Source organism: Ambystoma mexicanum, chromosome 3q, assembly GCF_040938575.1.
Source record: "Ambystoma mexicanum isolate Mex_15411 chromosome 3q, UKY_AmexF1_1, whole genome shotgun sequence".
NCBI classification, from domain to species: domain Eukaryota; kingdom Metazoa; phylum Chordata; class Amphibia; order Caudata; family Ambystomatidae; genus Ambystoma; species Ambystoma mexicanum.
The window spans coordinates 1,126,107,941-1,126,134,447 of record NC_090926.1 but is presented as its reverse complement, the minus strand read 5'-3'; the positions used below and the strand labels follow the sequence as shown (position 1 = coordinate 1,126,134,447).

Genomic DNA, 26,507 nt, shown 5'->3' with positions numbered 1-26,507 from the left:
CCTCCTACGTGACTCTGTGAGTGGACTGACCTGACCCTCCTTTCCCGGCATTGACATACTGCGGCGGGCCCCCGAGTGTCCCCTCCCACCTGCAGCATCCCATTCATGTTATGTTGTCAGATGACACCTCACAGTCTTCAGCAAAGAAGAGCCCCACCTAGGCCATTCCACCTGTTCTCCTGGACTGAGGTATACTTGTGCCTCATGCAGTAACTATGTAGGCAGGGCCCCGCTGTCCTGATCCTCCTTTTCTGTTGTTGACACCCCTGCATGTGTCCCAAACTGACCCTCCAACCTTCAGCATTCAAGTGGCCACATGATCTTGTGACATGACACCTCACGATCTTCAGCAAAGAAGAGGCCAACCTGGGCCATTCTACCTGCCCTCCTCTTCACTCTCAGCAGTTTTATTTTCTGGTCTCAGCCTGCCTACTGTCACTGAAACTTTGTGCATCTTTTCTATTTTTTGACTGGCTTTTTTACATTCTATTATCGGTATCTCAGTTCTCACAGCTCTGTTTCTTTCATTCTTTGCCATGTCTGTGTAAGGGGGTCCCTAATTACGCTCACACCAGAATAAATACACTCCTCCAGGGAAATAAGGCCAAAAGTCTATATTGTAAGTATAACAAGTTTCATCTTACAAAAATGAGGATGGTAGCAAAGGACTCTGCTGCCTGAACAGTCTTCTCCTGTCCCTCTTCCATTCGTCCCTGCCAAAGTGGCCCCAGGCAGGTGTTTATATAGTCTTGGCTTGCTGTAGTGGCGTTCTGGATATGGGCCATAGCTTCATCCCAAACCGTCCTTCTTCCATACAAGGGATGCTCCAAAGACTTTATTTTCTTCATTGTCAGCGGTTTTATCAGAACATGCTGCTCTACATTTTGCTACCTTATACACACACACACTGTAGGCCTGCAGACTTTTAGAAACCTTGAGGCCTAGCCCAAGGGAAAAACTAAACATTTTTATAACACATTTTCATTAATTCTGTCCATATTTCACTCCTCCTGCTAATGTTATCTGGGCCCTGTAGTCTCATTCACACCTTACTTTCATAATCTGTCCCCTTCTGCATTTTGTCGTACAGAACATGTAAATCCCTATTCTTAGCCTGCATGGACCCTTGACAGACAGTAAACAGCTGGTGAGTCACTTCGTGTGATGCCAGTGCTTGGCTCTAGGGATGAATCACCCCAGAAGTGCTTGTTGTCCATTTTTAGCACAGGCGACATTCTTCCTGGGAGAGAGGGGGAGTTTTTGACTCATACCGCACTAAGATTTTACAGTGCATAGGATCTGACATTACAAATCTGTCTAACTAATAATTACTTGTGCTTTATATTTAAACACTAACTGCCTTTTTCAGTGCCTGTCCATGTCCTTCTTCAGTGCCTGCCGATGTCTGTGTATGTGATTATCTCTGCATGAGAGAGCCTTCCCTGTGCCCCTCATCCCCCCTAGTGCAATATAGCGCAAAAAGAGATCTTGCCTAACTCTAAAGCGCTTGGGGGTGCAGAAGGACCCTGGTTTCTTCCCAACATTCCCCCCTTTCGTTACTTGTACAGTAACAAACTCATCCCCACCCGACATATCTACAACCCCAAAAATATCAGTTTGAGTTTCTCTGTTTATTGTATGGCAAGGTGTTTTAGATCCCCCAATTTATACCATCATCTTTGCACTACTAGGAACTACATTGACACAACATCGGAGACCAAATTGCCACGTGCAGAAGAGGACCAAGAACAATACGATAATAGGCACCAGTATATTTACTGCTGCCCCCAGCCATGACGGAACCCAATCAAAGGCAAGCGATAGCCAATCATGTTCTGACCTCCACCTTCTTTCTTCATTTGAACACCTAGATTGAGCACCGCCTCGATGACATGGGATAGTGACCCATTCTCAGCATCATCCAGGGGGGACCAAAAGTGCAGCAGCTGCTTCCCAACTTTTTACACACTCCTCCTTCTATGGCTGTTAGCAAATCCAGCATGTAGTGGTTTTGCATCATCATGAGTCTCAATGCACGGAGCTCTACTTTGATGGCGTTGAACCCATTCTCTGTGTTATTGGCCAACTGAACTAGCTCCCATCGGACTATATGCACCCACATGGCGTTAACAGCTGCTTGTACCCCAGAAGCCAAAAAAGATGAAAAGAAAGTCTCTGCTGAGCTAAAACGTTGATACTCATCAGGTATTCCTCTGAGCAGTGCGAAAGAGACCTTTCATTCGTTTGGGTCTCTGGCATCAATTTCATCCCAAAGACCCTGCTCACAGTGCCACTATGTTTTGCTTTTCAGACATGTGTAATGACCTCAGCACTTACCCCATTACATGGACTCAGGAAGGCAATAATGCACATTTAGACCTTCAGTTGGAAATATAATTGGCTCGTTAAGGCCCTTTATTTCACAATGTATAAGTACACGGATAACTATGGGTTAAATGCTATTGGTTATACATAAACACACAAACAAGGACAGCCACAAAGGATATACATCACAGTTAGTGCAGTTACAGGAGAAAACCTCATCTCAGCCACAACAACACTACCCAGTTCAGCGGCAGGTAGGCAGATAGATCACAGGTTTTAACGGGGTCTGGAGCAGGGCAACCACCCTCTCAGTGAGACTTCATCACCCAGGGTTCCAATCCTCTGTCTCCTCTCGGGATACCTCTATTATTAAGGGGGACAAATTCCCACCCCTCATAAGTTCCTAACTGTCCCCGGCTGAAGGACAGACAGCAAGCATGGGAGGTAAGAGCAGAAAAATGCAGACAGTAGTGGAAAAACCCAGCTCGTCTCCAGCGCGCTTGTTCCCAGCACCCCTTATCAATGCACCTGCACGTCTCTGACTCTCCTCTCGGCTCATCCTTGAGTGAACAATGCGAAAACTGTCCTCCATAGTAAGCTCATCTGCTTCACACTAAAATATCGCAACCGTTGCAGAAATGATGTCTGCCTCCTAACTGAGCTCACAGAAACATAGACTTTCATTGTGGTTTGGAAGTGATGGCATCCATCAGTCGGGTTCACTCTTGCCAATCATACAGTCCTTCTCTTGAACTGACCATGCCGGATTAATTTCCCTTAGCTTTCCAATTACGTGCAATTTCCCTTAGCTTTCCAATTACGTGCAGGTCAAAGACTTTCGACTGTACAGGGAGTTTTGCAAGACCCCCGTATGACCACTTTGACCTTTTCCTTGCGGCTCTCCTAGGGCCTTCGGGTAACAGTAGTTTCACAAAACATGGGATCAACCACAGTCTCTTGAGTACGCTCCCATGTGGTGCCGGACCCCTCTGCAGCTGGTTTTCCCTTAATGTTAATAGTTTTTTAATCTTCCATTATTTTGCCATGTAACAGGTTTCCTTCATCACAGTTCGGTTTATTATCGGTTCTCCCCTCGACTCACCAGCTGTGATGAACCGCTTGGCTTTTCTTGTATCTGGTGTCAAGACTGGTACCACGGTAGCAGGTGTCTCCCTCTGTCCGTTGACATCTGCTGCAACCGACTCTGGCTATTCTTTGCGATCTTATTTTCCTTCCACGGAGGCTTCGCCGGTCTGGGCCAGAAAGGGCAAGGTCGCTTCTCTCCTTCTTACCCCCTTGATTTTCCCCACCTTTCTCCTCCTCTTGAACTGCTGGGCTTGGACAGCTGTGTCATTGTGCGGTCTGCTTTGCTCATATTGTGCTCTCGTGCTCCACCTTCTTTTATCCCTGTGGGGAAGGGAAAGGGCCGTCATGTGTGTGTGATTCTGGTCAATTGCCTGACTCTGCCTGACCCTTGTGTTGGGACATGTCAGGCTCTGGTGTAAGTTCGTCGTCTTTCGTGTCGGAAAACAGGGTGGTAGAGTGTTTGGGTATCCTATATGGTAGGCTATGGAAAAGGCGTTAGAAGAAGGGTAATACCGCGTCTCACCTGTCAGTGTCCCGCTTCCACTCCCGAGGACCCCCGATCCAGGTGATCCTCCCTCACTGGTCTACCCCCCAGAAACTGGATCCAATAGCGATGGCGGTGTCCTGGCCATCTGGGTGACAGGTCCTGAGGACTAGTCAGGGAGATACCCTCAAGTTTCTCACATACCCTTCATCTATACAAGGCGGATATGCCTGTTCTTTGTCCAGGTCCTGTGTTGTTAATACCTGGACGAGAACAGGGACTAGAGATGTCCATGAATTTTCGCATATTCAACTGATTGGTTTTGGTCGTTGTAGATAGAGGTGAAGTAGCTTTACTGGTCTCTCTACAATAACCTATGAATTGTGATTTAAAGTCTAAGTTGGGTTTTATGGGTTCAGAATTTTCCCAATCCCATATTGGAGAGTTTTGGGAGTAATAGTTTGCCTACCAAGAACTCTGGGGTAGAAAATCGCCATAAGGATGTGGAGTTTCCTGTAAAAGAGTAGAGAATGTTGGGAAGTCCCTGCCTAGTATAGCTTCTTCGAGGCGCTCTGGAATGATGGCTGGTGGCACCTCACATGATTTACCCTGGATTTCAATGTGTCCAGGTATTTTAGGGTACACTTCTTTGTCTCCATGTACACATTTAACCCTGACTAGGGCTGCGTTATATAGGTCTTCTCTTGAAACCAAATTGTCTTGTATAGCCATTTGTTTACTCCCTGAGTCAATTAAGACCCATACTTGTCTCCCGTTTATCCAAGCCTTTTCATAGGTAAAATCAGTAGGAGATGCTAAAGGTCTCTAGCTCTTCCTCAGGTTCTTTGCACTCTTCGCCCTTTAAACTCCCTATTTCCATAGGTTCATCCTTTATATTTTTGGACAGTGTCTAGCTAAGTGGCCGGTTTCTCGACAGGAAAAACAGACTGGAGGAGGTGGATTGCCTCCTTTTACATCCTCTCTTCTACCTTCATCTCTGGGTTTCGAGTCAATCTTTCTGATCTCCACTCTCTCTCATGTCAAGCCTTCTTTACTTCGGTACAACCCCCCTGATTTATCTATCCCCTGGGTTGGAGGTCAGAGGAAAGTTTATGATCCTTCCCTTCCTCCCAACAATGCACAGAGTGGAAATGGTTAGCTGCATCTGAATGGTTTGGTGCAGTTTCTATAGCTATGGCTAGGGTAGGTGGATTTAATTGCAGCATGGCCTTCTGCAGAAAAGGGTGTAAGGAGTTAGTGAATTCTTCCAGGGTGATCATTTCTGTCAGTTCTTCTAAGGACTTGTCACTAATCCAGAGGGCCACTGTGTTTTTTACACCTTCACCCATTTCTAAGGGGGTTTCTCCCTGGTTCTATCGGATGGCCCTCAATTTGTCCTTATAAAAATTGCAGGTCTGCCCCACTATTTTAAACAACCCTTCTTTGATTGATCGAAAGGTGGCTCCCTGGACAAGATTAAGTAGCTGATACAAGGTTTGTAATTCGCCTTTCAGTAGAGGGGCTAATAGCATATTTTAAGGTTCTATTCCCATCCTAGTTGTACAGCTAGGTATTCGAAATTTAGAAAAATAATTCCTAAGTCTTTAAGATAGGGTTGAAGCACTCCCTTTGGTAGCAAGGGTCTTGCTTGCAGTTCAAATAGCTTAGCTACATTTTCTTGAAGTCTAGTCTCGGCCTTCATCTGATGTGCTGCTAACTGGGTGATGACATTGGCCAAGTCGGCTATTTCTTCCAGTGGTCTAAGGGTCCCTTCTGTAGATCGTTCTAAGCAACTTTCAATTCTGTCGGATAAGGTCTCGAAATCGTCTGACTTTCATGATTCTGAGTCTGTCAAAGTAATGGACTGTGGTAGATTGATCCCTAAACCTGATGGTCCCGCAATAGATAATGACTGGGTACCAAAAAGAAAAGTGTTTGGAAGAAGGGGGATTCAGGGCACTAGGTCTGATGAAGGAAAAAACAGGTAGAGATTCTAGAATTATCCAGTCCCACGGTTGTATGTGGTAATGAGAGAGGAAGGGTAGCTAGCAACACTTGGGTCTTAAAGAACAGATCCTGTTGACCAGATGGGACACCTAATTGAGAGAACAGCACCTCTTTCAGCGTGGATATGCAGCCAGAATCAAGGAGATCAACTATCTTATTTTCCCCTTCTGGAGGTACCACAATTATTAGCATGGGTTTCCATTTTTATCAGTTAAATCACATCCCACCTCTGACACCATATGTAAGGAACTCATGGTGACAACAGTAAAGACAGACACAAGTGATCACAGTTCAAGGGTGCTTATTAAACTGTATGTGCAGGTTGGAAAAACACCTAATCTAAACCTAAATCTAAGATGGGAGCAAGCTACGACCATTAAATAATAATAAGGCAGTCCTAGTGGCATCTTGTCAAATAAAAAGGGCCTACACAAAATAAAAATTGCCAATCCTTACACCTAAATATGCAAAGAATGTGGGACAAGGTTTGCAAGAAAGAAAGAAGTGTTTGCAAGTGATAAGTCACTATGGGGTAGCCAGGGGTCTCCCTTCCCCATGTTTTGAGCGCATTACAAGGCAGGACTCCTGAGTACAGCACATGCTCGGGCTTTCCCAGCACGAGACGACAGTTCCGTTTTCAGCTATCAGGACCTTCTGTGGTTAAGTCTCTTTTTCTACAAAAGTCTCTTGCCTCTGCGGACCTGATGTGCTCAAAATAACAAACAAAAAGCTCCTTTCCGTAGGCAAGTTGGGTGATGACTTTTCAGCCCTGCATCCCCCTTTCGGGACCAGATCCACAAAAGTTCTTAGCGAAATCAGGACCTTCGGTGGTTACGTTTTCTTGCTTCCGAGGACCTGACAGGTTCAAAATAATAAACAAAAGTTGAACAAAAGTTCCTTTCTGGTTGCACTTTAGGTGATGTTTCCTCACCCCTGGGTGCCCCTCTTACAGGCTCAGACCCCTCTCGAATATCAGCCTCCATCGGGTTAACTCTGGCTTGTATTCAAAAGATTCCTTTGTCGCATTCACATGTTGCTGTGATGATGGGTCTTCACCCCGGGATCCCACTCTTCCAGGCTCAGTCCCTTTCTCGAATGTTGTCCTCCCTCTGTTGGGTTCACTATGGCCTTTTTCGATGGGTGTTGGCTTCTCACCCTTAGATCCCCCTCTTCTGGTCTCAGACCCTTTCTTGAATGTTTGCCTCCCTCCATCGGGTTCACTAAAGCTTTTGTCACATCACGTTCACTTATGGTATTCGCAAATCATAATGTCTTTTTAAACAGTTCCTTTGTCGAGTTCACTCCTGTTAACACACTGTTCCTTGGGACTTCAGACTTCGCCCTGTTCTATCGGCATCCCTCCGACGGGTTCACTGGTGCCAATCATACAGTCCTTCTCTTAAACTCACCATGCAGAATTCATGTCCCTTAGCTTTCCAACTAGGTGCAGGTCAAAGACTTTCGATTGTACAGGGGGTTTTGCAAGACCCCCGTATGACCACTTTGAACCTTTCCTTGCGGCTCTCCTAGGGCCTTTGGGTATCAGTAGTTTCACAAAATGTGGCATCAACCAGAGTCTCTCGAGTGCTCACCCACGTGGTGCCGGACCCCTCTGCAGCTGGTTTTCCCTTAATGTTAATAGTTCTTTGAACTTCCCTTATTTTGCCATGTAACAAGTTTCATTCATTACAGTTTAGTTTCTTATAGGTTCTCCTCTCGACTCACTGGCTGTGATGAACCACTTGGCTTTTCTTGTATCTGGAGTCAAGGCCAGTACTACGGTAGCAGGCGTTTCCCTCTGTCCTGCTTATCAGCGTAGGCATGCTCTGTTTACCATTGACATCTGCTACAACCCACTCTGGCTATTGTTCACGGTCTTACGATTCCTTCCACAGAGGCTTTGTGGGTCTAGGTCAAAAAAGGCAAAGTCGCTTCTCTCCTTGTTACCCTCTGAATTTATGCTGAATTTATGCTGCCTTTCTCCTCCTCTTGAACTGCCGTTCTTGTATAGCTATGTCGTTGTGTTGTCTGCCTTGCTTGTATTGTGCTCTATTGCTCCACCTTTTATCCCTGTGGGGAAGGGAAAGGGCCGTCAGGTGTGTGTGATTATAGTCAGTTGCCTGACTTTGCCTGACCCTTGTGTTGGGACATGTCAGGTGAATGGATCTAGTTTTAGCTTGTCGTCTTTCGTGTTGGAAAAGCGGGTGGGGAGTAGAGTGTTTGAGAATCCTATGTGGTAGGCTGGGGAAAAGATGTCAGAAGAAGGGGGATACTGCATCTCACCCGTTAGCGTCCTGCTTCTATTCCCCGCGGACACGCCATCCAGGTGACCCTCCCTCACTGGTCCACCCCCAGGAACTGGATCCAATAGCGATGGCCGTGTCCTGGCCACCTGGATGACAGATCCCTGTGGGCTGGTCAGGAAGACACCTTCAGGTTTCTCACACCACCCGATGGCCAGATTGTGTGCTTGGGTTTTAGGGCTCATTTGGGTGTTGTGTATGTGAATGTGAGAAGGCTAGTGGATTATTTTATAGTCCCCTGTCCGGTGAAAATGTTATTCCTTCCCAGACATGCTTGATGAGGGATTATCTCCAATGCAACAGGGGCGATGCTAAATCCATTGAACCATATGACAATGCTACAAACCTTTTGTCAACTTCCTAGTTTGACTCTAGCCCTAGAGGAACCTGGACTTCACTCCTGTCTGATAGGGAGTAGTTTTGCAAATTGTGAAAGCAGTGATCTTAAGAGTCCGGAACAGCTATGTGAGAGAGGGGTACAACTTACTTCTGAGGAGTGCAAAATTAAATTTATTTTTCCTTTATAAAGGTATATACCTTAATGCGCCAAACCATACGTTTATCTTCAGTATAGCAATAGAGTAAATTCAGTAACTTGGACAGTTTATCATTTCATCAGTTTTTTATTTAATTCTCATATCTCATTTCTCATATTTCCATCTTTTTCATCTTTCACATTTCCATCTCTCTACACGTGTTTCTACACAGTTTTATTGCAGATCATCAGGAGTGAACCCCTATTGTTATGTCTCATTCTTCAGATTTCAATTTTTTCATTTATCTTCTTTTTGTGTTTAACCATTAATCTTTTGGTTCATTTGTAGTTTCCACTGTATTTCCAGTGGACACAAATGAATTGTTTCTTCTATCGGGATCCGCTTGTCCCTGTCAGTACGATGCAGCTTTATTTGTGGTAAGAAGATAAATGACAAAGGTAAAATCTCTAGAATGAGACATAACAATAGGGGTTATAGATTCTCTCCTGCTATAAAGGAAAAATAAACATTGGAGGTGTTGGACAGTCATAATACCAGGTATATCCTTTGCTGACAATAAATACTGTAAAAAATCTATAAAATCTATAAGCAGATTCACCATTTGGAGTGCTGATTGTTGACTTCACGAAAAAGTACAAAATCAAATGTAGCCTCATGAATTCAGCGATGCACAATTTTGGCACTCAATCTCACACAATGGGATCAAATTGGGAGGGTCACCCAAATTAGCTAGCCTTGGAAGGTGGCTAGTACTAGGGGTTATGAGGAAGAGAATCTCACACTTGTATTAACTCTTAGATAAGGATACAGTAGCACAATGTATGATGTACATAAAGAAGTGGGAGTAGGGAATGGGGATTGAGATAGTCGAAGACTTCTGGCAGCACATATGTGTGCTGAAGTCATTGTTCTGCCTTTGTGCTAGGTGCGGAGGAGGACTCTGTGAACCAGTTAAGATAGCCTACCACCACCCTTGGGCCAGTGATGTAACCCACCTGGATGAAGTGAAGGGCAGCATTTACAGGGACCTCCTCCCATGTCCATGAGAGCCCTTTATGCTCCACCCTACTAACCCACTTATTCTATATTCATGAAGATTGTACATAAGGTCCCGGCTGCTACATGTAAAAGAGAGATGGTATTGCTGACAGTGGGAAGCTAGTACCAAGCTAGTGGATGTGTGGCCTGGAGAAGGCATACACGGGATCCCCATACAATCTTCACTGGATCCTCACATTTAGGCAGGGGACAGTCGCAGGAGCTCTCAAAACCTTCCCCCTTACCGCCTACATGAGGGATTTAGTCAAACACCTCTTTTGAACACAACTTCCTACAGCCCTAAAATGCAAGGTCAAGATAGTCCAGCAGATGAGTCAGAGCCAAAACTCAGCACAAAAATGAACACATTGCTCTTAATGATGCACTGACAAGCGGTTAGATACATGTATCTCTTAGGTACCATTGCCAAATGAACTGCATGAACGAATGGGTCAGACAAGCACGGTGCACAGGATTCCCACAGATAGCAAGTCGTATGCTACCAACACACAGAAATTAAAGAAATGTATGCACTCCTCTGCACGAGGGCCAAAACAGACGGCCATCGTTCCCCCGGCAAAGGTTGCACTGCTTACTATGTTGTGAGCTTTACATGAAGAATACTTGCTAATAAAAAGAAACAACTCTCCAGGCTCACCCCAAGGTGATTGCTGAATCACATACTCGGAACACAGAGGTACACAATTCAAGGGACACAATTGAATTCTAGCAAAGCTGCCAGGGGAAGAGAGGGATATCAAATACAAACTCAGAGCCATTCTAAATAAAGTACAAATTGGTGGCAGACATTGATATAACATCAGGAGCATACCCCTACAGCCCACCCTACGTAAATGTTTCATCACAAGCCCCAGGAACATGGCTCACTCACATGCCAACACAAACCATATGACAGAGGTGCAAATCATGTCCTTAAATCCTACATCAGGGGGCGAGAGATCGAACTATAAAAGCCAGCTTGATCAGTCTGATGGGGTGGGGTGTTCAAGAAGGAATGGGAAGCCAGAGTTTGTTGGAGGTGAAGAGCTAGACCCTGTTAAAGAGAGTGGAGGTGGAAGGAGACTGTTGAAGGCTGGAGAGAGGAAGATTTGTTGGAGGAGGGGGAGAGGCAGCACCATTTGTAAGAGTTGTTGAAGAGGGGGAGGAGAGTCAAATACATAGAGTAATTGTGGGGAGTGGAGAGTTAACATCTGTTGAGAAGAGCATTGGAGCAAGTGAGGGAGACAGCAGGTCAGATCCTGATGAAGACATGTGGAGTTTTCCAGCTGACAATATGAGAACATATCACCAACTCACTGGAAAAGGAGGGAGGGGGACAGGGAGGGCCCTCGACCAGAGAGACCAGGGAGGTTATGGTGAAACGGGTAAGTCCAGAGGAGCCCCCAGAGGTGAAACGAGTTAGGAGACAGTGTGGCGACCCTGGGGACCAGTGAGATTGTCACAGGGCTACAGAGCAGAGAAGTGATCCCCAGGTTAAAACCTTGGGTTAGGGAGGTGGACGGGGATCTGCGAGCAGAGAACTGTAGGGACGATCCTACAACATCTCCCACTGCCAGAAGAGAACCCCACAGAACCCACAAATAGAGGCAAGGAGCAGGGTACTTCAATAGACTTTGAACTAGGACTATAGAGCCCGACATAGGACAAACTATGAAATAATTCAAGTTGGGCTCTTATTTGGGGATTTCACTCAGGCGTCAGGTGAAGAACCTTCTTTTGATTTGTTTGCTTTCCCCTTATGAGGTGATTCCCTGGCCAGGTGTAAAGCTGAGAAAACCTGAGCAAACTTTAGACCCCATCAAAATAAATACTATGTTTCACTATCCCTTCCCCATCCTGATTTACTTGACGCCCTACACCCTTAGCCTACCCATTGAGTTTAATAAAAGCACTTTAGGTTTTACACCGGCCAAAACGTGTCTTGTCGTGTGTCTCCACTCGGTGCACTCCATGAAAATATGGATTTAAAAGGCTCAAAGAAGGTAGAGGGTTTGCAGTGCTTTCCTGGTATTGGCTGAAGTGACACACGGAGAAAGAAAGCAATAGGGAAGAACCAAATATTGAATTGTTTTGTTCTGAGAAGCTCAAAGGCTCTATCTGGTCCAATCACTGTGACTTGCCTAAAAGCGATGATTGGCCCAAGTAACAGCAGGAAGGGGCGTGTAGCAGCGTAAGAAGGGCATCTATCAAGAGTGAAGTGCTTAGCTAACTGGCGGGAGAGAGGCTGGAAGATAGTCGAAAGGCAGATCATTGATTCATTAATATTTTATAACGCGTTTGATACCGCTGACCAGTCTCTAAGCATGGGATTTGAACCTGGTTTGCTCTGTGTTGTCTTGCTTCCAAGACAAACGCATTGCCCCTGAGCACTGCTCCCAGCCCAATACCAGGTGAACCTGCACCCTCAGATGAAGATAAGGATTCCATGTAGTGTCAGATATACAAGTAGACAGGTGGCGATGGGGCAGGGGTGATCCATTCCAATTGCTGTCCTGTGATAAGGGGTCATGGATGGTTGTCAGGGTTAGTGAGCAGTTTTCTTTCGTTTATTTATCTGTGATTTGTAGAGCTCCAACTGCTGACATAACTGTTTCATAGCTGATTGTGGGTGACCTCTGTTTATCCTGGTGTGGATCATTGAATTGGAAGGAAAAGGAACCAGCTATGGTTCTTTTTTGTTGACCACTACAATCGTCCATGAATTCCAATGCATATTAGGAAACTGATGTGATAGAAATGGCTGGCGGATGAAGTCATTTGACATGTATCTGGATGGGCCCTCATCTGTGGTGGATTTTCTGATGCTTTTCCATTTGTCCATGGCTGAGATTAAGAAAGTGGGTAAAGCTGTAATCTGCTCTTTGGGGTTGGAGTTTCAGGTAGATGAGTGGGCATATGGAAGAGATCCAAGGAGGTGCCAATTAACAGACAACATGCTGGATAAACTATCCTATCAGTCTATCATATTTGCATCAAAGGTATAGAGAATTGGTCATTGATTTGTATACACAATCTTGCAAACCCCCACTTACCCAACTGAGAGAAATCCACATGATCACTTCTTCACATTGCCCTGGATTCACTCTTCATTCACTTTGGTCAGAAGGTCATGTGCTGATTCAGCCTACAAAAAGGCATTTGACTCCCTGTAGTATGGCATTTAAGGCATATTCTCAGAATTTTTCATCCTGAACACTACTGTAATATAATTTTTTGGAGCACTCTGCAACATGACATAACATTCATCAGCCATCACTCTTTCCACCCAGGATTCCCATCGAGCTCTACCATCTATTGAACATTCACAGGGGGTGGGGGTGAGAGGGACCCAAAGGCTAGGCAAGTGCTGATGGGAGCCCAGGGGGGTAAGTGCTAGGGGATGTCGGGGCTGGACCACCGTCTAAGTGGGATGCCCAGCCTACCAGGCTAGTCAGGGAAGGGGGACCGGAAGGGCAGTGCTGATATGGGGGAGTGCTGGTATAGACTGGTCAAGGATGGCCTGGTAAGTTGTTAGACTTATAGGCCAGTAGCAGCAGATGGGGACATTAACAAGGGAGGTCAAAAGGGAAGGAAGAAGAGAAAAGCAGAGTTTTTTAGAAGTTCCAAAACTTAAGAAGGTTCAGCTCAAGTCCGAGAGGGGCAGGGTGGCCATTCCAGAGGGAGCCACCTGCTGAAGAGAGAGATCTGCCCCCCCCCCACTTTTTGCTTCGAGAAACGTGTAATCTGCAGAGAGTTTGAGCTAGAGGACCGAAGGGATCTAGCGGGGAGGTATTTAGGGAGAGAGAGTTGGATATCGTGTTGTCCCAGGCCCCAGAAAGCCCTGTGGATGTTGCACAGGGTCTTGAATTTGATCCTCGCAAACCACTGGGAGCCAGTGGAGAGATTGAAGGGCTGGAGAGATGCAGTCATTTTGAGAGGAGTCGAAGATGACACCAAGTTTTTTGGCCTCACAGGATGGTAAGAGGAGAGGGCCCAAGGATGGCGGCCAGAGAGTGGGAGGGAAACATGGAGCCGGGGTCAAAATGAGAATGATCTCAGTCTAACTGGCATTAAGACTGAGATTGTAATTCGTGCACCATGCCTGAATAGCAGACAATGAGAGAGGAAGAAGAGGAGGTAGTGGACGGAAGCTTGAAGGAGAGCTGTGTGTTGTCAGCATAACACTGGGTTTGACGAGAGAAGGAGGAGATCAAGTGGGCCAGAGGGGCAAGGGAGATGTTGAAGAGCCACAGCAGTAGGCTAAAGCCCTGAGGGACGCTGTAGGTAGATAGTGAGGTGGAGGAGACGAAAGGGCCCAGTTGCACCTGGGAAGCTCGATTAGATAGGAAGGAAGTCAGCCAATCCAGTGCCAGGTCAATGATGCCAAGGGTATCATGGAGCTGTTTTATGAGGATCGAATGATTAACTGGTTAGAAGGCAGAGGAAAGATCGAGGAGAATAAGAACGGAAGGAGAGTTGGAGTCAGGATTTGAGAGCAGGTCTTCACGGGTGTTCAGGAGAGAAGTTTCCGTGCCTCTGGATGCTTTGAAGCCAGACTGGTGGTCATGGAGGCAGTCAACAGATTCAGCGTGGTGGATCAGTTGAGATATTTTTGTATTTGTATTTTGTATTTTATTGTGGATGTATATAGGGCTGAACGTAAGATTATAAAAACAGTACAATAAAAATGGGAAATGCAAGTAACACGGGGCAATCAGCCTGATCAATCAGAATGGAGAAAATAGAATTTCAGTGATGCACGAAATAAGGAATATAAAGAAATGGAACAAAGAGAAAGTGGGAGGGCATTCCAGTGCAAGGGAGCCAATAAAGAAAAGGAATGAAAATTTGACTGAGCAGAAGGAGGACGAGAAACAACAAGAAGAAATTGAGAACAAGAGCGGAGAGAACGAGAAGGGGTATAGAATGAAACAAGGGAGGAAAGATAGACATGCACAAGGGCGTAGAGAGATTTAAAGACAAGACACAGAAAGTTACATTTTTGTTGGGACTGAAATGGGAGCCAGCTAATAGTAAGAAGAGACGAGGCAATAGAGTCACGCAGGGCAAGAAGATAGAGAAGACGAATAGTTGCATTGAAAACAGATTTCAGAGGGGCAAGGTGAGTAAGAGGGAGGCCAAAGAGAGAAACAGAACAATAGAGGAGTTGCAAAAAAATTTGTGAAGAAATCAGAAGTTTAGTGGCATCAAACGTCAAGAAGGGACGAGCTTTACGAATGTTATATAAGTGAAAGCGACAGGCCCGTAAGGATACAGAGATGTGATACTTTAAAGATAGATAAGAATCTAGATAGAGTTCCAGGTTGCGAGACGTGGGAGAAATAGGAAGCTGAGAGGGAGGAAACAAAATAAAAGGAGGAAGAGGAGACAGGATTGTATTAGCTGGAAAGAAAAGTACATCCGTTTTCGCAGCATTGAGTACAAGAAAATTTTCCGACATCCAAGAGTTGATGGCAGATAGGAATGTTGAAAGTTTGTGATGGACTTCAGAAGTGAAGGATGAGAAAGACATGAAGAGCTGAGTGTCGTCTTCGTAAAAGTGGTGAAATAGACCAAAAGATGAGATCATTTCAGCCAGGGGAGAGGTATAGAGGGAGAAGAGAAAAGGAACAAGAACCAAACCTTGAAGGACACTAAACAAGTGGGAGTGTATCAAATGATGACCCTGTCAGGAGACTGAGGATGTCCGTTGACACAGGTATGACCTGTACCACGAAAGAACCGGCCAAGAGGAAGAGGAAAACCAACGGGGAACAGTCTTTCAGTTCCAAAAAGTGAAAAATAAGACCATTTTCACCCTGCTAGGGCAATTGAAACCCACTAATGATTCCGTCTGTAGAATGCCAGCATATGCGGCCAAACGGTTAGCGAAGGAACTAACACCATTCATTGGGACTTTTGTAAATAAGTCACTTCAAGATTCACAGGTACCAACAGCTTTTAAAAAAGCACTAATTAAACCCTTATTAAAGAAAACAACCTTAGACCCAGAAGTAATGAATAATTACAGACCAGTGGCTAACTTAATGTGGCCAACAAAAATTCTGGAAAAAGTGGTGTGCACTGAGCTCCACGCCTTTGTGGATGATGAGAATCTATTGGACGACCTTCAATCAGGTTTTCGCTCAAACCACGGTACGAAGCCAGCCTTTCTAGCCGTGCATGATGATTTAATGGAGGCAGCTGATAGGGGGGGTTCCACAGTATTATTAATGTTGGATCTCTCCGCAGCCTTCGATAAGGTGAATCACCAGGTGATGGCAGAACGGATTAAGAAGGTGGGGAGAGCTTCTGTACAAGATGTGAAGAGGTTCGAGTCATTTCTTAAAGACAGAACCTAAAGAGTCATACTTGATGGTTTCATTTCACAAATAGTGGAACTGGACTGCGGGGTTCCACAGGGTTCCTCTCTATCTCCACTTATTTTTAATCTCTATTTTCGTCCAGTTTTCAGGATATTTAGGAAATATGGCTTGTTATTTCATTCATATGCGGATGATACGCAACTGTATATTGAGCTACAAAATAGTGAAGAGGATTTTGAGAGAAACAATCAATGCATGAAGGAACTCAACAATTGGATGAACAATAACTATTTACAACTAAACGCAGCAAAAACAGAAATTATATTATTTAGTCCAAAGAATAAAAAAACATCTGAAATCCAAAGTCTCCCCCCCCCTTTGATCCTAGGAGAATAATTGCAATATGCAAAAAAAGTTAAAAAAACCTAGGTTATTGGTGGCAAGAGAATTTGAATAGCGACGCTCAAGTAGGGGCCAAAGTGAAAACAGTTCACTTTGCACTCCGATCATTACGGAAAATCCTCCCCTACATTCCGATGGAAGACAGGACAGTCGTAGAGGAGGCAATGACTAACCCGCACCTCGATTATTGCAATAGTCTGTTAGCAGGGATTCCTCAGAAGCAAATAATGAGACTTCAGACAGCACAAAATGCAGCAGTGCGAGCAATTGGAAACTTAAAGAAAAGAGACCATGTGTCATCAATGTGGAGATCACTCCACTGGTTGATGGTGGAAGATAGGATTACATTTAAGATGGCATGCCTAGTGTTTAAATGCATTAAAGGACTTGCCCCCGCATATCTAGCCGATAAAATTGTATTTTATCAGCCAAAAAGGAGTTTACGTTCAGAGGATAAACTCTTAATCTGCATCCCATGAACAAAATGTATGTCAAGAGGAGATAGAAGGTTTGGTGCTTATGGTCCTAAAGTTTGGTATCAACTTCCACTCGAAATCAGAAAGTGTGAAAGTTTGGACCTCTTCAGAAAGAGACTGAAAACTTTTTTATTTAGGTAAATGTAAATAGTTAAACCAAGACAGACCTTTGGATACTCCTTTTTCTTCTTTTATGAAACCCTGGAGTTTTATAGTTACCATCTGCGCCCGAATATGGTTGATTCCGTCTGGTGCGTGTAATAAGTTACTCAAAATCAAAATCAAATCAAAAGAGAACCCAAAGGAGGAAAGAGAAGTCAGTAATAGAGGGTGATCAGCAGTGTCGAAAGCTGCAGACATGTCAAGAAGGATAAGAAGAGATGAATATCCAGAATAGCATGTAGAAAATAAAGATTTTAGAACAGAAAAAAGAGCGGTTGCAGTGGACTGGCAAGGCTGAAATCCTGACTGAAAGATAAGGAGAATAGAATTAGCAGAAACAAAGGTAGAGACTTCATAATAAACAAGGCATTCAAGTAGATTAGAGAGATATGGGAGAAGAGAGATGAGGCAAAAACTTGCGCAAGCGAGGAATCCGCAGTGGGTTTCTTTAGAATAGGAATAATAGAGACATGCTTAAAGGCAAAGGTGAAAACAGAGGTTGAGAGACAGATATTGAAAAAGGAAGTGATATAGGAAGGTGTCCGGTCAATTGGTCGACAACAAACTGGTCGACTGCAATTTGGTCGACACCATTTGGTCGAATGCCAAATGGTCGAATTTTTTTTTTTTTATTTATATATGTGTTTTGTGGGTTTTCTTGTGGGAAAAAAAAAAAAAAAGAAAAAAAGGGGTTGGGGGGGGGGGGAACCCCCCCCAAAAAAACCAAAAAAGGGGTACAAAAATGTTTTTAAAAAAATTCGACCATTTGGCATTCGACCAAATGGTGTCGACCAGTTGTCCCGTCGACCAAATGTTTTCGACCAATTGACCCGCAACCATATAGGAAACTAGAGAAGGATAGATTTGGGGAATAGGTGATGCGGGAATAGGGTCAAGCAAGGAAGCAGTACGGTGCGCCTCAGACAACATAATAAGTGTCTTCATTGGAGATAGGGGAGAAGCAAGAAATTGTAATACTCTGAGACGAAGTAGAAGAAGTAATGGTAGGTGGAAAGCTTGAGGACTCTTTTAGGGGAAAAATAGAGAAAAGTCAGAGGCAGATAAAGCAGAATTGGCAGAGTGATCAGGAGTAGAAGGAGAGAAAATATGTGAGAGGGCCTGAAATAGACATTTAAGATAAGTTGACTGAGCGTATAGAAGGTCAGAGGAGTAGGAACGTTTGGCTGAAAGAAGACAGTCATCATACAGAGCATGAAAAGAGGAATAAGAAATGCAGTCTCCCTCAGACCTGGACTTAAGCCAGCTCTTTCTAGGCGATGAAGAGCATTTTGCATGGCGCAGAGGTGGAAGGAGAGCCAGGGTTGAGGGGTTTATGAGAAAGTTGGAAAGCTGAGATTGGATAGAGAGCATCTAAGGAGGAAGAGAGAGAGGAAGAAAGAGTAGAAACAGCTTAGTCAGTAGATGAAGTAGCACAAGAAGAATAGATGGCCAACTTCTCCAAGAGTTTTCCCAGGAAGGGGGTAGTGAAGATAAGGCTGTAGTTAGCCGGGCAGGAAGGGTCGACAGATGGCTTTTTAGGAGACAGTGCACAAGGGAGTGCTTGAGGGGTAGTGGGAAGGAGCCAGAGGCAAAGAAGTGCTTACAGAAGTCAGCCAAGGGAGCCAGAGGGAAAATATTGTCCTTGATAGTTCTAGAGGAGCAGGGGAGCATCTGTTTGGAGGAGACTTTCATATAGCAGGCAACCTTAGAGACCTCATCCGGTGCTATCGGGCAAGAAAGAGGAGAGTGTGGGAGGGGGGGACAAAGGGGGGCAAGGGAGGACTGAGAGCAGGTGTGGGAGTAGAGAGGCAGTAGAGGAGAGTGAGGACAGGATGTCCTGGGTTTTGGTTGTGAAATGGGAGGTCAGTGCATACCAGAGGCCCTGGGATAGAAGAGGAGAAGTGGAGATTGCAGTAGGATTGGCGAGCTCCTTACAGATTTTGAACAATTCAGCTATATTGTTGGTGGCCCCAGAGATGTGTGCTTGGATATGAGCTCTCTTCTTGGAGCAGATAGAGAGATGGTATTGCCTTTGCAACAGGTGACAGGCCAGTTTGTTAGTGGATGTGCTCGAAGTCTGTCAATTCCGTTCAGCAACTCTGCACTTTTCATTTCAGTGAGGCTAGGTTGATATCATACCAGCTTTTGCACTCGGAGGCAGGCTTCATGCAGATCCTCATGAGGCATACATTGTGTTCTACCCCTCTGTTACAAACCTCCCCTTTAATATAATCTTCGCTGCCACAAATCTGCCTTTTTCTGCAAGGATAGCACCAGGATAACTCTTTAAGATGGAAACTGCACTTTATAAATCACTAACCACACCAAACCATACCATACCAAGGCTACAAGTCATGGTGACTTCTTCTGAAGAAAACTGTCCAGCAAAATAAGATGGAAATATGCTGAGATCGAGCTATGTTCAAGCTGAGTCATTAGAATACAGCAATACTTTGTCAAATAGAACTCCATAAATGTTGTAGACTGCTCCATAAATATTTGTTTGCTCTTTTCTATTTTCACAGTACTCTCAAACTGATTACCACTTCACTGCCCTAATGATGTACATGTACATCATAATTCCCATAGGTACCCCTGGCAGTGGAAGACTTAAACAGCACATTGTGTGGGTCATGGGAAAATCTATCTGATTTGTAGTGATGCAAGAGTAATATGTAGCCTGATATGGCACCCAATCCTCCTCAGCTCTACTGGACTGGTTCTACGGCATTTCCCACTGTGTGGCTATAAGCAAGTCACCCACTGCAGATAGCCCGCCTGTATACGTATGTAAAGGTATTTGTGCTGTGTCATTTCAGACTGAGAAGCAGATCAAGCAGCTGAAGGATGAGCTGCATGTGACCAAAGAAAAACAAAAGAGCTTGGAGGTCTGTGTGGAAGCACTGATGGAGCAAATACAGACCCTGCACCACCACCAGGCCGAACTCCTAGATTGTGAGCAGAGAAAAAGGGAACGACTCAAGGAAACCCATGTGGGGCATAAACACAACAGGTATGATTGGACACAAAGAACGAAGAGGGCTTTAATTGAACAGTGGTAATACAGAAATACCATACTTTAATTGACTCACTTAACAATATTACCTTGGGATTACTGCTATAAAAGCGTGCTAACTTGACAACCTTTTTTTATAGTCTTTCTATTGCTTTAAGCACTTTTAGAATACCTTTATAAACCTATCTTTGTGGGTTTTCACTTTCTATATTCTGGTTCCATTACTTTTGAATCTGTATATGGAACCACTAGGAGATACAGTTTCCCACTACGGCATCACATCCATGAGTATGCCAACGATAGCCAATAGGGAGTTGTTTTTCAGCCACAGAAGAATGGACGGACACAGTACCCCTGGCATTCGATCATTCTTAAAGAGAATGTCTTCTGTTCATCCGAGTTAAACTTACCAATCAAATTCTATCTTTGTTGTATTCTATTGCAATTGGAATTACTGTCCCGAAAAATACTCTTGCATCAAAATCATCTTAAATACAAATGTTATGTTATGTTATGTTCGTACATTTGTAAAGCGCACTTGGTACCCAAAGGCTTACAGGCGCTGACTCACACATATAGAACAGAGAAACATAGAAGAACACCTAGAGAGAGCAAGTGCCAAAGGAAGCAGAGGAGGAATCAAATTAAATTAAGAGCATCGTCTTCAGTTTTTTCTTGAAATCTGCTGTCGAGGATATGATTCTCGGTGCTGGTTTAAGTGAATTCCAGGCTAGTGGGGCCACTATACCAAAGGCTCTGTTTTGTGCTTTATTGGTATTGCAGGGAATGGTGTTAAGAAGGTTGGTGATGTCTGATCTCAAGGACCGTGTACTGTGTTTTACTACTATGGCTTCCATCAAGTAAGCTGGCTTTTGGCCCTTCAGGCATTTATGGGTTATGAGCATGATATGATGATATGATATTGCATTTATAATGCGCCTATACACAAGTGTTTCAAGGTGCGACGAGGCAAGGGACGGGAACAGAGGGAAGACGAGATAACGATCCTACTAGGCCAGGTATCATTCAGATAGCGCAAGTGCATGGGAAGGGGGAAAGGGTAAGTGCGGGGGGCTGGGGCAGGGGACAGTGCATTAAATGGGATAAATAGAATAAATAACAAGAATAAATAACTAAGAATAATAACAAGAATAAATAACAATAAGTGAAAGTGCGGCTAGCTGCCGGCAAGTGCAAGGGAAAGTGCAGACATCAGGAGTCAGGTGCTTGTAGGGGGACTGTAGGGATAGAGAAAACAGTCCCCAAGTGCAGGGTTTGCCAGGAAGGCAGTGCACGTGTGCGACTGAGGGACCTGGGCCTGAGATCAGAGGGTGGCCAGGTAACCAGTGCAGTTTCAGTTTCAGCAGGAGAATCAGCAGGGGAGAGGAGGAGAGAAAGCAAAAACAAAGAGAAAGGTTTTGAGGTGCTTCCGGAAACGGAGAGGATTCTCCTCAAGTTTCAGGGAGGCAGGGAGGCTGTTCCAGAGGGAGGTCCCAGCCGAAGAAAGAGATCTACCACCAACTTGTTGCTTGGAGAAGCAACTGACACTGAGGGAGTTGGAGACGGATGAGCGGAAAACTCGAGAAGGAAGATATTTTGGAAGAGAGAGTTGAAGGTATTGAGGCCCCAGAAGGCCTTGTCGACAAGGCAGAGGGTTTTGAACTTAATCCTCACAGCCACTGGGAGCCAGTGCAGGGATTTCAGTCCTGGAGAGATACAATCCCTGGGTTTGAGGCCAAGGACAAGTCTCGCAGTCCTGTTCTGGATGAGTTGCAGAGGGCGGAGAGTAGAAGCAGGCAGATTTAGAAAGAGGCTGTTGCAGTAGTCCATCCTAGACAGAACCAGAGCTCTAGAGACAGTGAGCTTCTAGGGGAAGGAGAGGAACGGATGAATACCTCTGAAGAGGTGCAGCTGGTAGTGTGACTTCTTAGAGACGTCAGAGATGTGAGGAGAGAAGGAGAATGTGGAGTCAAAGATGACCCCAAGGTTTCTAGCCTCACAGGTGGGATCAGGAAGGGGGCCAAGAGAGGCCGGCCAGAGAGTGACAGGAAAGGAGGGAGTGGGTGTGCCGATGAGGAGAATCTCAGTCATACTGGCATTAAGGCAGAGATCACTGGCGACACCCCACCCCTGGATGGCGGACAGACAGTCAGAGATGAGAGAAGGAGAAGAGTTGGCTGAAGGTAGCCAGAAAACGAGCTGAGTGTCATCCACATAGCACTGGAAGTTGGAGCAGAGCGTGGCAATGCAGTGGGCAAGCAGTGCCAGGTATTGGTTGAACAGCCAGGGAGAGAGGTTAGACCCCCGGGGAACACCACAGGTAGAGATAGAGGAGCGGAAAGACCCAAGTTGAACCTGAGAGGGTCGATCAGAGAGAAAAGAGGGCAGCCACGCCAGGGCGTGACCAGTGATACCCAGGTTATCACGGAGACGGTTGAGCAGTATGGCATGGTTAACCATGTCAAAGGCAGAAGAGAGATCAAGTAAGATGAGGACACAGGGGGTGTTGGAATCAAGGTTGGAGAGCAGGTCCCCACGGTTGTTCAGGAGAGCAGTTTCTGTGCTTCTGTCAGCTCTGAAGCCAGACTGATGATCATGAGACAACCAACAGATTCAGTATGTAGATTGAGCTGGGAAATGGCCAGTTTCTCCAGGCGTTTGACCCGGAAAGGAGTGATGGAGATTGGGCGATAGTTAGCCAGGCAGGACGGGTCAGCCGAGGGTTTCTTAAGAAGAGGGTGCACAAGGGAATGCTTCAGGGGGGATGGGAAGAAACCAGTGGTGAAGGAGTGGTTGTAGAAGTCAGCCAGAGCGGGAGCCAGGGAGTCAATGTGGTCCTTGATGGTTTTGGAGGAACAGGAATGAATCTGTTTTGACAAGACTTTCATAGATCGGACTAAAAACCTCATCTGGGGAGAAGAGGGGAAAGGCAGGGAGTAGAGGGAGGAAGGGTAGAGGAGGAGATAGAGGAAAGGATGTGCTGAGTTTTAGAGATGAAATGAGAAGCCAGTGCCGTGCAGAGGGCCAGGGAAGGGACAGGAGAGTGTCATGATGCCTGCCCCTCATGTCCCCAGCCCTCCAAGATGTCAGGCTGGAGCCAGGCCACGATCACCTACATGGCCCTCAAGGGCCTCTCCATCCCTCCAAGACCCACTTGGAGTCAGACTTGGCGCTTGTGGCACCAGACTCACTTACTCCCATAGGATAACATTGGGGAGTGGACTTGTAGTGCATTGATGGGGACAAGATGGATGCCCCCACATATTTCGGTTCCCAGAACTGCATGTGCAGTCTAGTCTTTTGGGTGTGGATCAGCCCAGAGACACCTGGGATACCCAGAGACTATTTAAGCCACGCCCAGGCTGAGAAACATGCTTTGTGTTTTCTGCACCTGCAGTGTGACACTCACCGTGTTCAGATCGGTCTCCAGTAGGCCTGCATCTTTCTTCTGCGCTCAGCTCCTGCAAGAACAAGAACACCATTAGGAACAGCCTTACCTTGCGGCGCTTCTGCCCATCATTCATCGCTCCTTCTGTTCTGCGGGCATCTTCGGCGGTGTCATTCCTATCCCGGCATGCCGCTTCCTAGGGAAAAGAACAGAAAAAAGGCATTAGTAAGCATTCAACAAATCTTCGCTTATTTTTAAAGACTGTACGAGCTTCAAACGATTACCTGAATCCCAGCCGCTCTGGGGGAACTCTGTCTCCGGAACTTCTCATCCATCTGCAAGAGGGAAAAGACACTCCAGGTTAGCGTGGAAACATCTAAAGGCGCTGCATACTGCGCTTACTCACTGCATTTCTTCTTCATAACCGGCATCCACGCTGAAAACGTCGCAGCACCTAAAAGACACAGAAAAAGAACTCAGTTCAATACAAATACGAAAGGGTTGCATTGCGCATTGCGCTCTCACTAAGCTTCAGCGCTACTCATCTCAGCAGCACGTCGCCATCCCCAGACGGCGGCCATCTAAGGAAGGAAAGGAACGAAGTTAGAGAACTGTTCAAAAGACTCATTATACTTACCTGTCGGACTCTTGCCAGTGAAGTAACTAGGCAGCAACAAGCCTGCATCAATCAACGTGCCCCTGCGCTGAAAGCAGGATGGAGAGCACACTTTCCAAGAAAACAAGGTGAGCTGTGGATCAAAGGGAAGGGTTGGACCCCAGGGAAGAAGGGGTTCAAGCACACAGAGACAATAGGGAGTTAAACTCTACCAATCCTGTGTTTCAGGCCCAGTCTCCAGTCGAGTAGACTCCAGGGAAGGGTTCGAGGTTGTAAGAGGTCAGAACAGGCTGAGTGACGTCCCTGTGGATACCAGGTGAGCGTTACAGAGAGGTAGAGACTGCAGCAGGATTGGCCAATTCCTTGCAGATTTTAAAGAGTTCAGCTGAGTTGTTAGATGCCGCAGAGACGAGGGCTTGGATGAGAGCTCTCTTCTTGGAGAGTATAGAGGGCCGGTAATGCCTTTGGAGCAGGCGGCAGGTTAGTTTGTCAGAGGATGTACCAGAAGCACGCCATTTCCGCTCAGCCACCCTGCACTTGCGTTTGAGGGTGACAAGGTCAGAGTCGTACCAGGAGTTGCACTTGGCTTTGGGCTTCAGGCGGATCCTCATGACAGGGGCAAGAACATCAAAAGTACCAGAAATAGCAGAGTGGAGCATGGAAAGGGCTGTGTTAGGGTGTGAGTCAACCAAACGGGGAAGTGGAGGTGAGAAAGTGGCAGCGAAAGCCTCAACTGACACACGCTTCATAGGTCGGATACCCGAGAAGGTGGGTGGCAGTGCTGAAGTTGGCTTGGCCTGAGGGGTAACGAGGGAGAGTGAGCTGGGAAGAAAGGAGAAAGTGATCACTTCAGCAGAGAGGAGTGGTGAGAGGGATGAAAAGGGGACGGTCTGAGGAGATCACAACATCCAGAGTGTGCCCTGCCCAGTGAGTCGGGCCATAGGGGAGAATAGAGAGTAAGAGAGAGTCACAGAGGTTGCGAAAGAGTCCAGAGGAGGGACAGGAAGCATCCAGATGGATGTTGAAATCTCCAAGGAGGGGGAGTTGAGTGGTCGAGACCAGGAGGGAAGAGGAGAGGTCTGCCCACTCAGAGAGGAAGGAGGAGATCTGACCAGGTGGCCGATAGATATTAGCCACAGTAAGGGAATGGCTAGGAGAGAGAGAGAGCCTGCAGACGAGGCATTCGAAAGAGGAGTAGGCCTGCATAGGAATGACAGAAGCAGGAATCCACTCGGGGAAGATCAGGGCTACACCCCCTCCGGAACGGTTGGACCTGGGCGCGGAGTGGATCTTGAAGCCGTCAGGGAGAAGAGTGTCAAATCTTGTGACAGAGCTGGCCATGAACCATATCTCCGTAAAACCGAGGACATCGAGGTCAAGTTCCTCCAGAAGACCTCCAGAAGACGGCAGATGTCAGAGGAGTGTTTGACAGCTGAGCAAGAGTTTAGAGTGGCAATATGAAGAAGGCTGCAATCCTTGAAAGACTTCCGGGGTGGGGTACAAATCAGAGGTACGCCGGGCAGAGGTGTATAAGAAGCCAGAGGGGGGGGGGGCAGAAGAGGAAGGAGGAGAGGGGAAGGTAGCCAAGGAGGAGGCAGCAGGGGGGAGGCGAGGAGGCCATGCACAGAGGAGAGGGGACAGCAGGAGAAGAGAAGAAATTGATGAGGCGCGGGAAGCGTCTTTCGAAGAGGAGAAGGTTGGCCTGAGGGCCTTGAACCAAGACGGTACCATTCACATAAACATTAATGATGACCTTAGAGGAGTGGAAGGAGGCCATGAGGGCCTCTCACCGGGTGCCACTATTAATGGCAGAGGAAGAGGAGGGAGAGAGCACAGAGACCATGTGTAGTGTCCATAGGTCTGGTGAGGGAACAACAAAGAGGATGTCGGTGAAAGTTTGCCTGGAGGAGGCGCTGGTATAGGTGTCAGCGATAGGGAGGCCTGGGTTGGAGACCAGGATGTCCTACTTAAACTTCTTCGTACCAGATTTAGTGAGGAGAGCGGGATAGTCGATAGAGAAGCAGTTAGAGAAGATAGGAGAGACAGACAGCACCATAGAGTAGTTAGGGAGAGGAAGGAAGGGAAAGGGGATGGGAGAACACTAAAGAAGGGAACAGGTTAGGGTGCAAGCAGACGAGATAGAGGGAGATGAGACAAGTTGACAATTGGACAAGACGATTGACACTAGATTTTGTAATACTTTCACAATGCAATTTTTTAGAGCAGGAGAAAAACAAACCTAAGTAGCCTAACGTATACCCTGGCCTGCATAGGGAGCCAGTGAAGATTTCTTCTTGCTTCTGATACATGGTCTCTCCTGTGGAGGCCCTTAACAATGCTCACAGCCCCATTTTGTATGACCTGGAGGCGTTGGAGTTAGG

The 26,507-nt window shown here is 46.1% G+C and overlaps 1 protein-coding gene across 1 annotated transcript in view; it reads left to right on the top strand.

The window, feature by feature from the left end:
- Positions 1-26,507, top strand: part of RASAL3 (RAS protein activator like 3) — a 556,797-nt gene that overhangs the window by 485,078 nt on the left and 45,212 nt on the right. Inside the window, exon 16 of the mRNA XM_069603917.1 lies at positions 19,926-20,119. Coding sequence (XP_069460018.1) covers positions 19,926-20,119 — 194 coding nt within the window. The remainder of the gene's footprint in view (positions 1-19,925; positions 20,120-26,507) is intronic.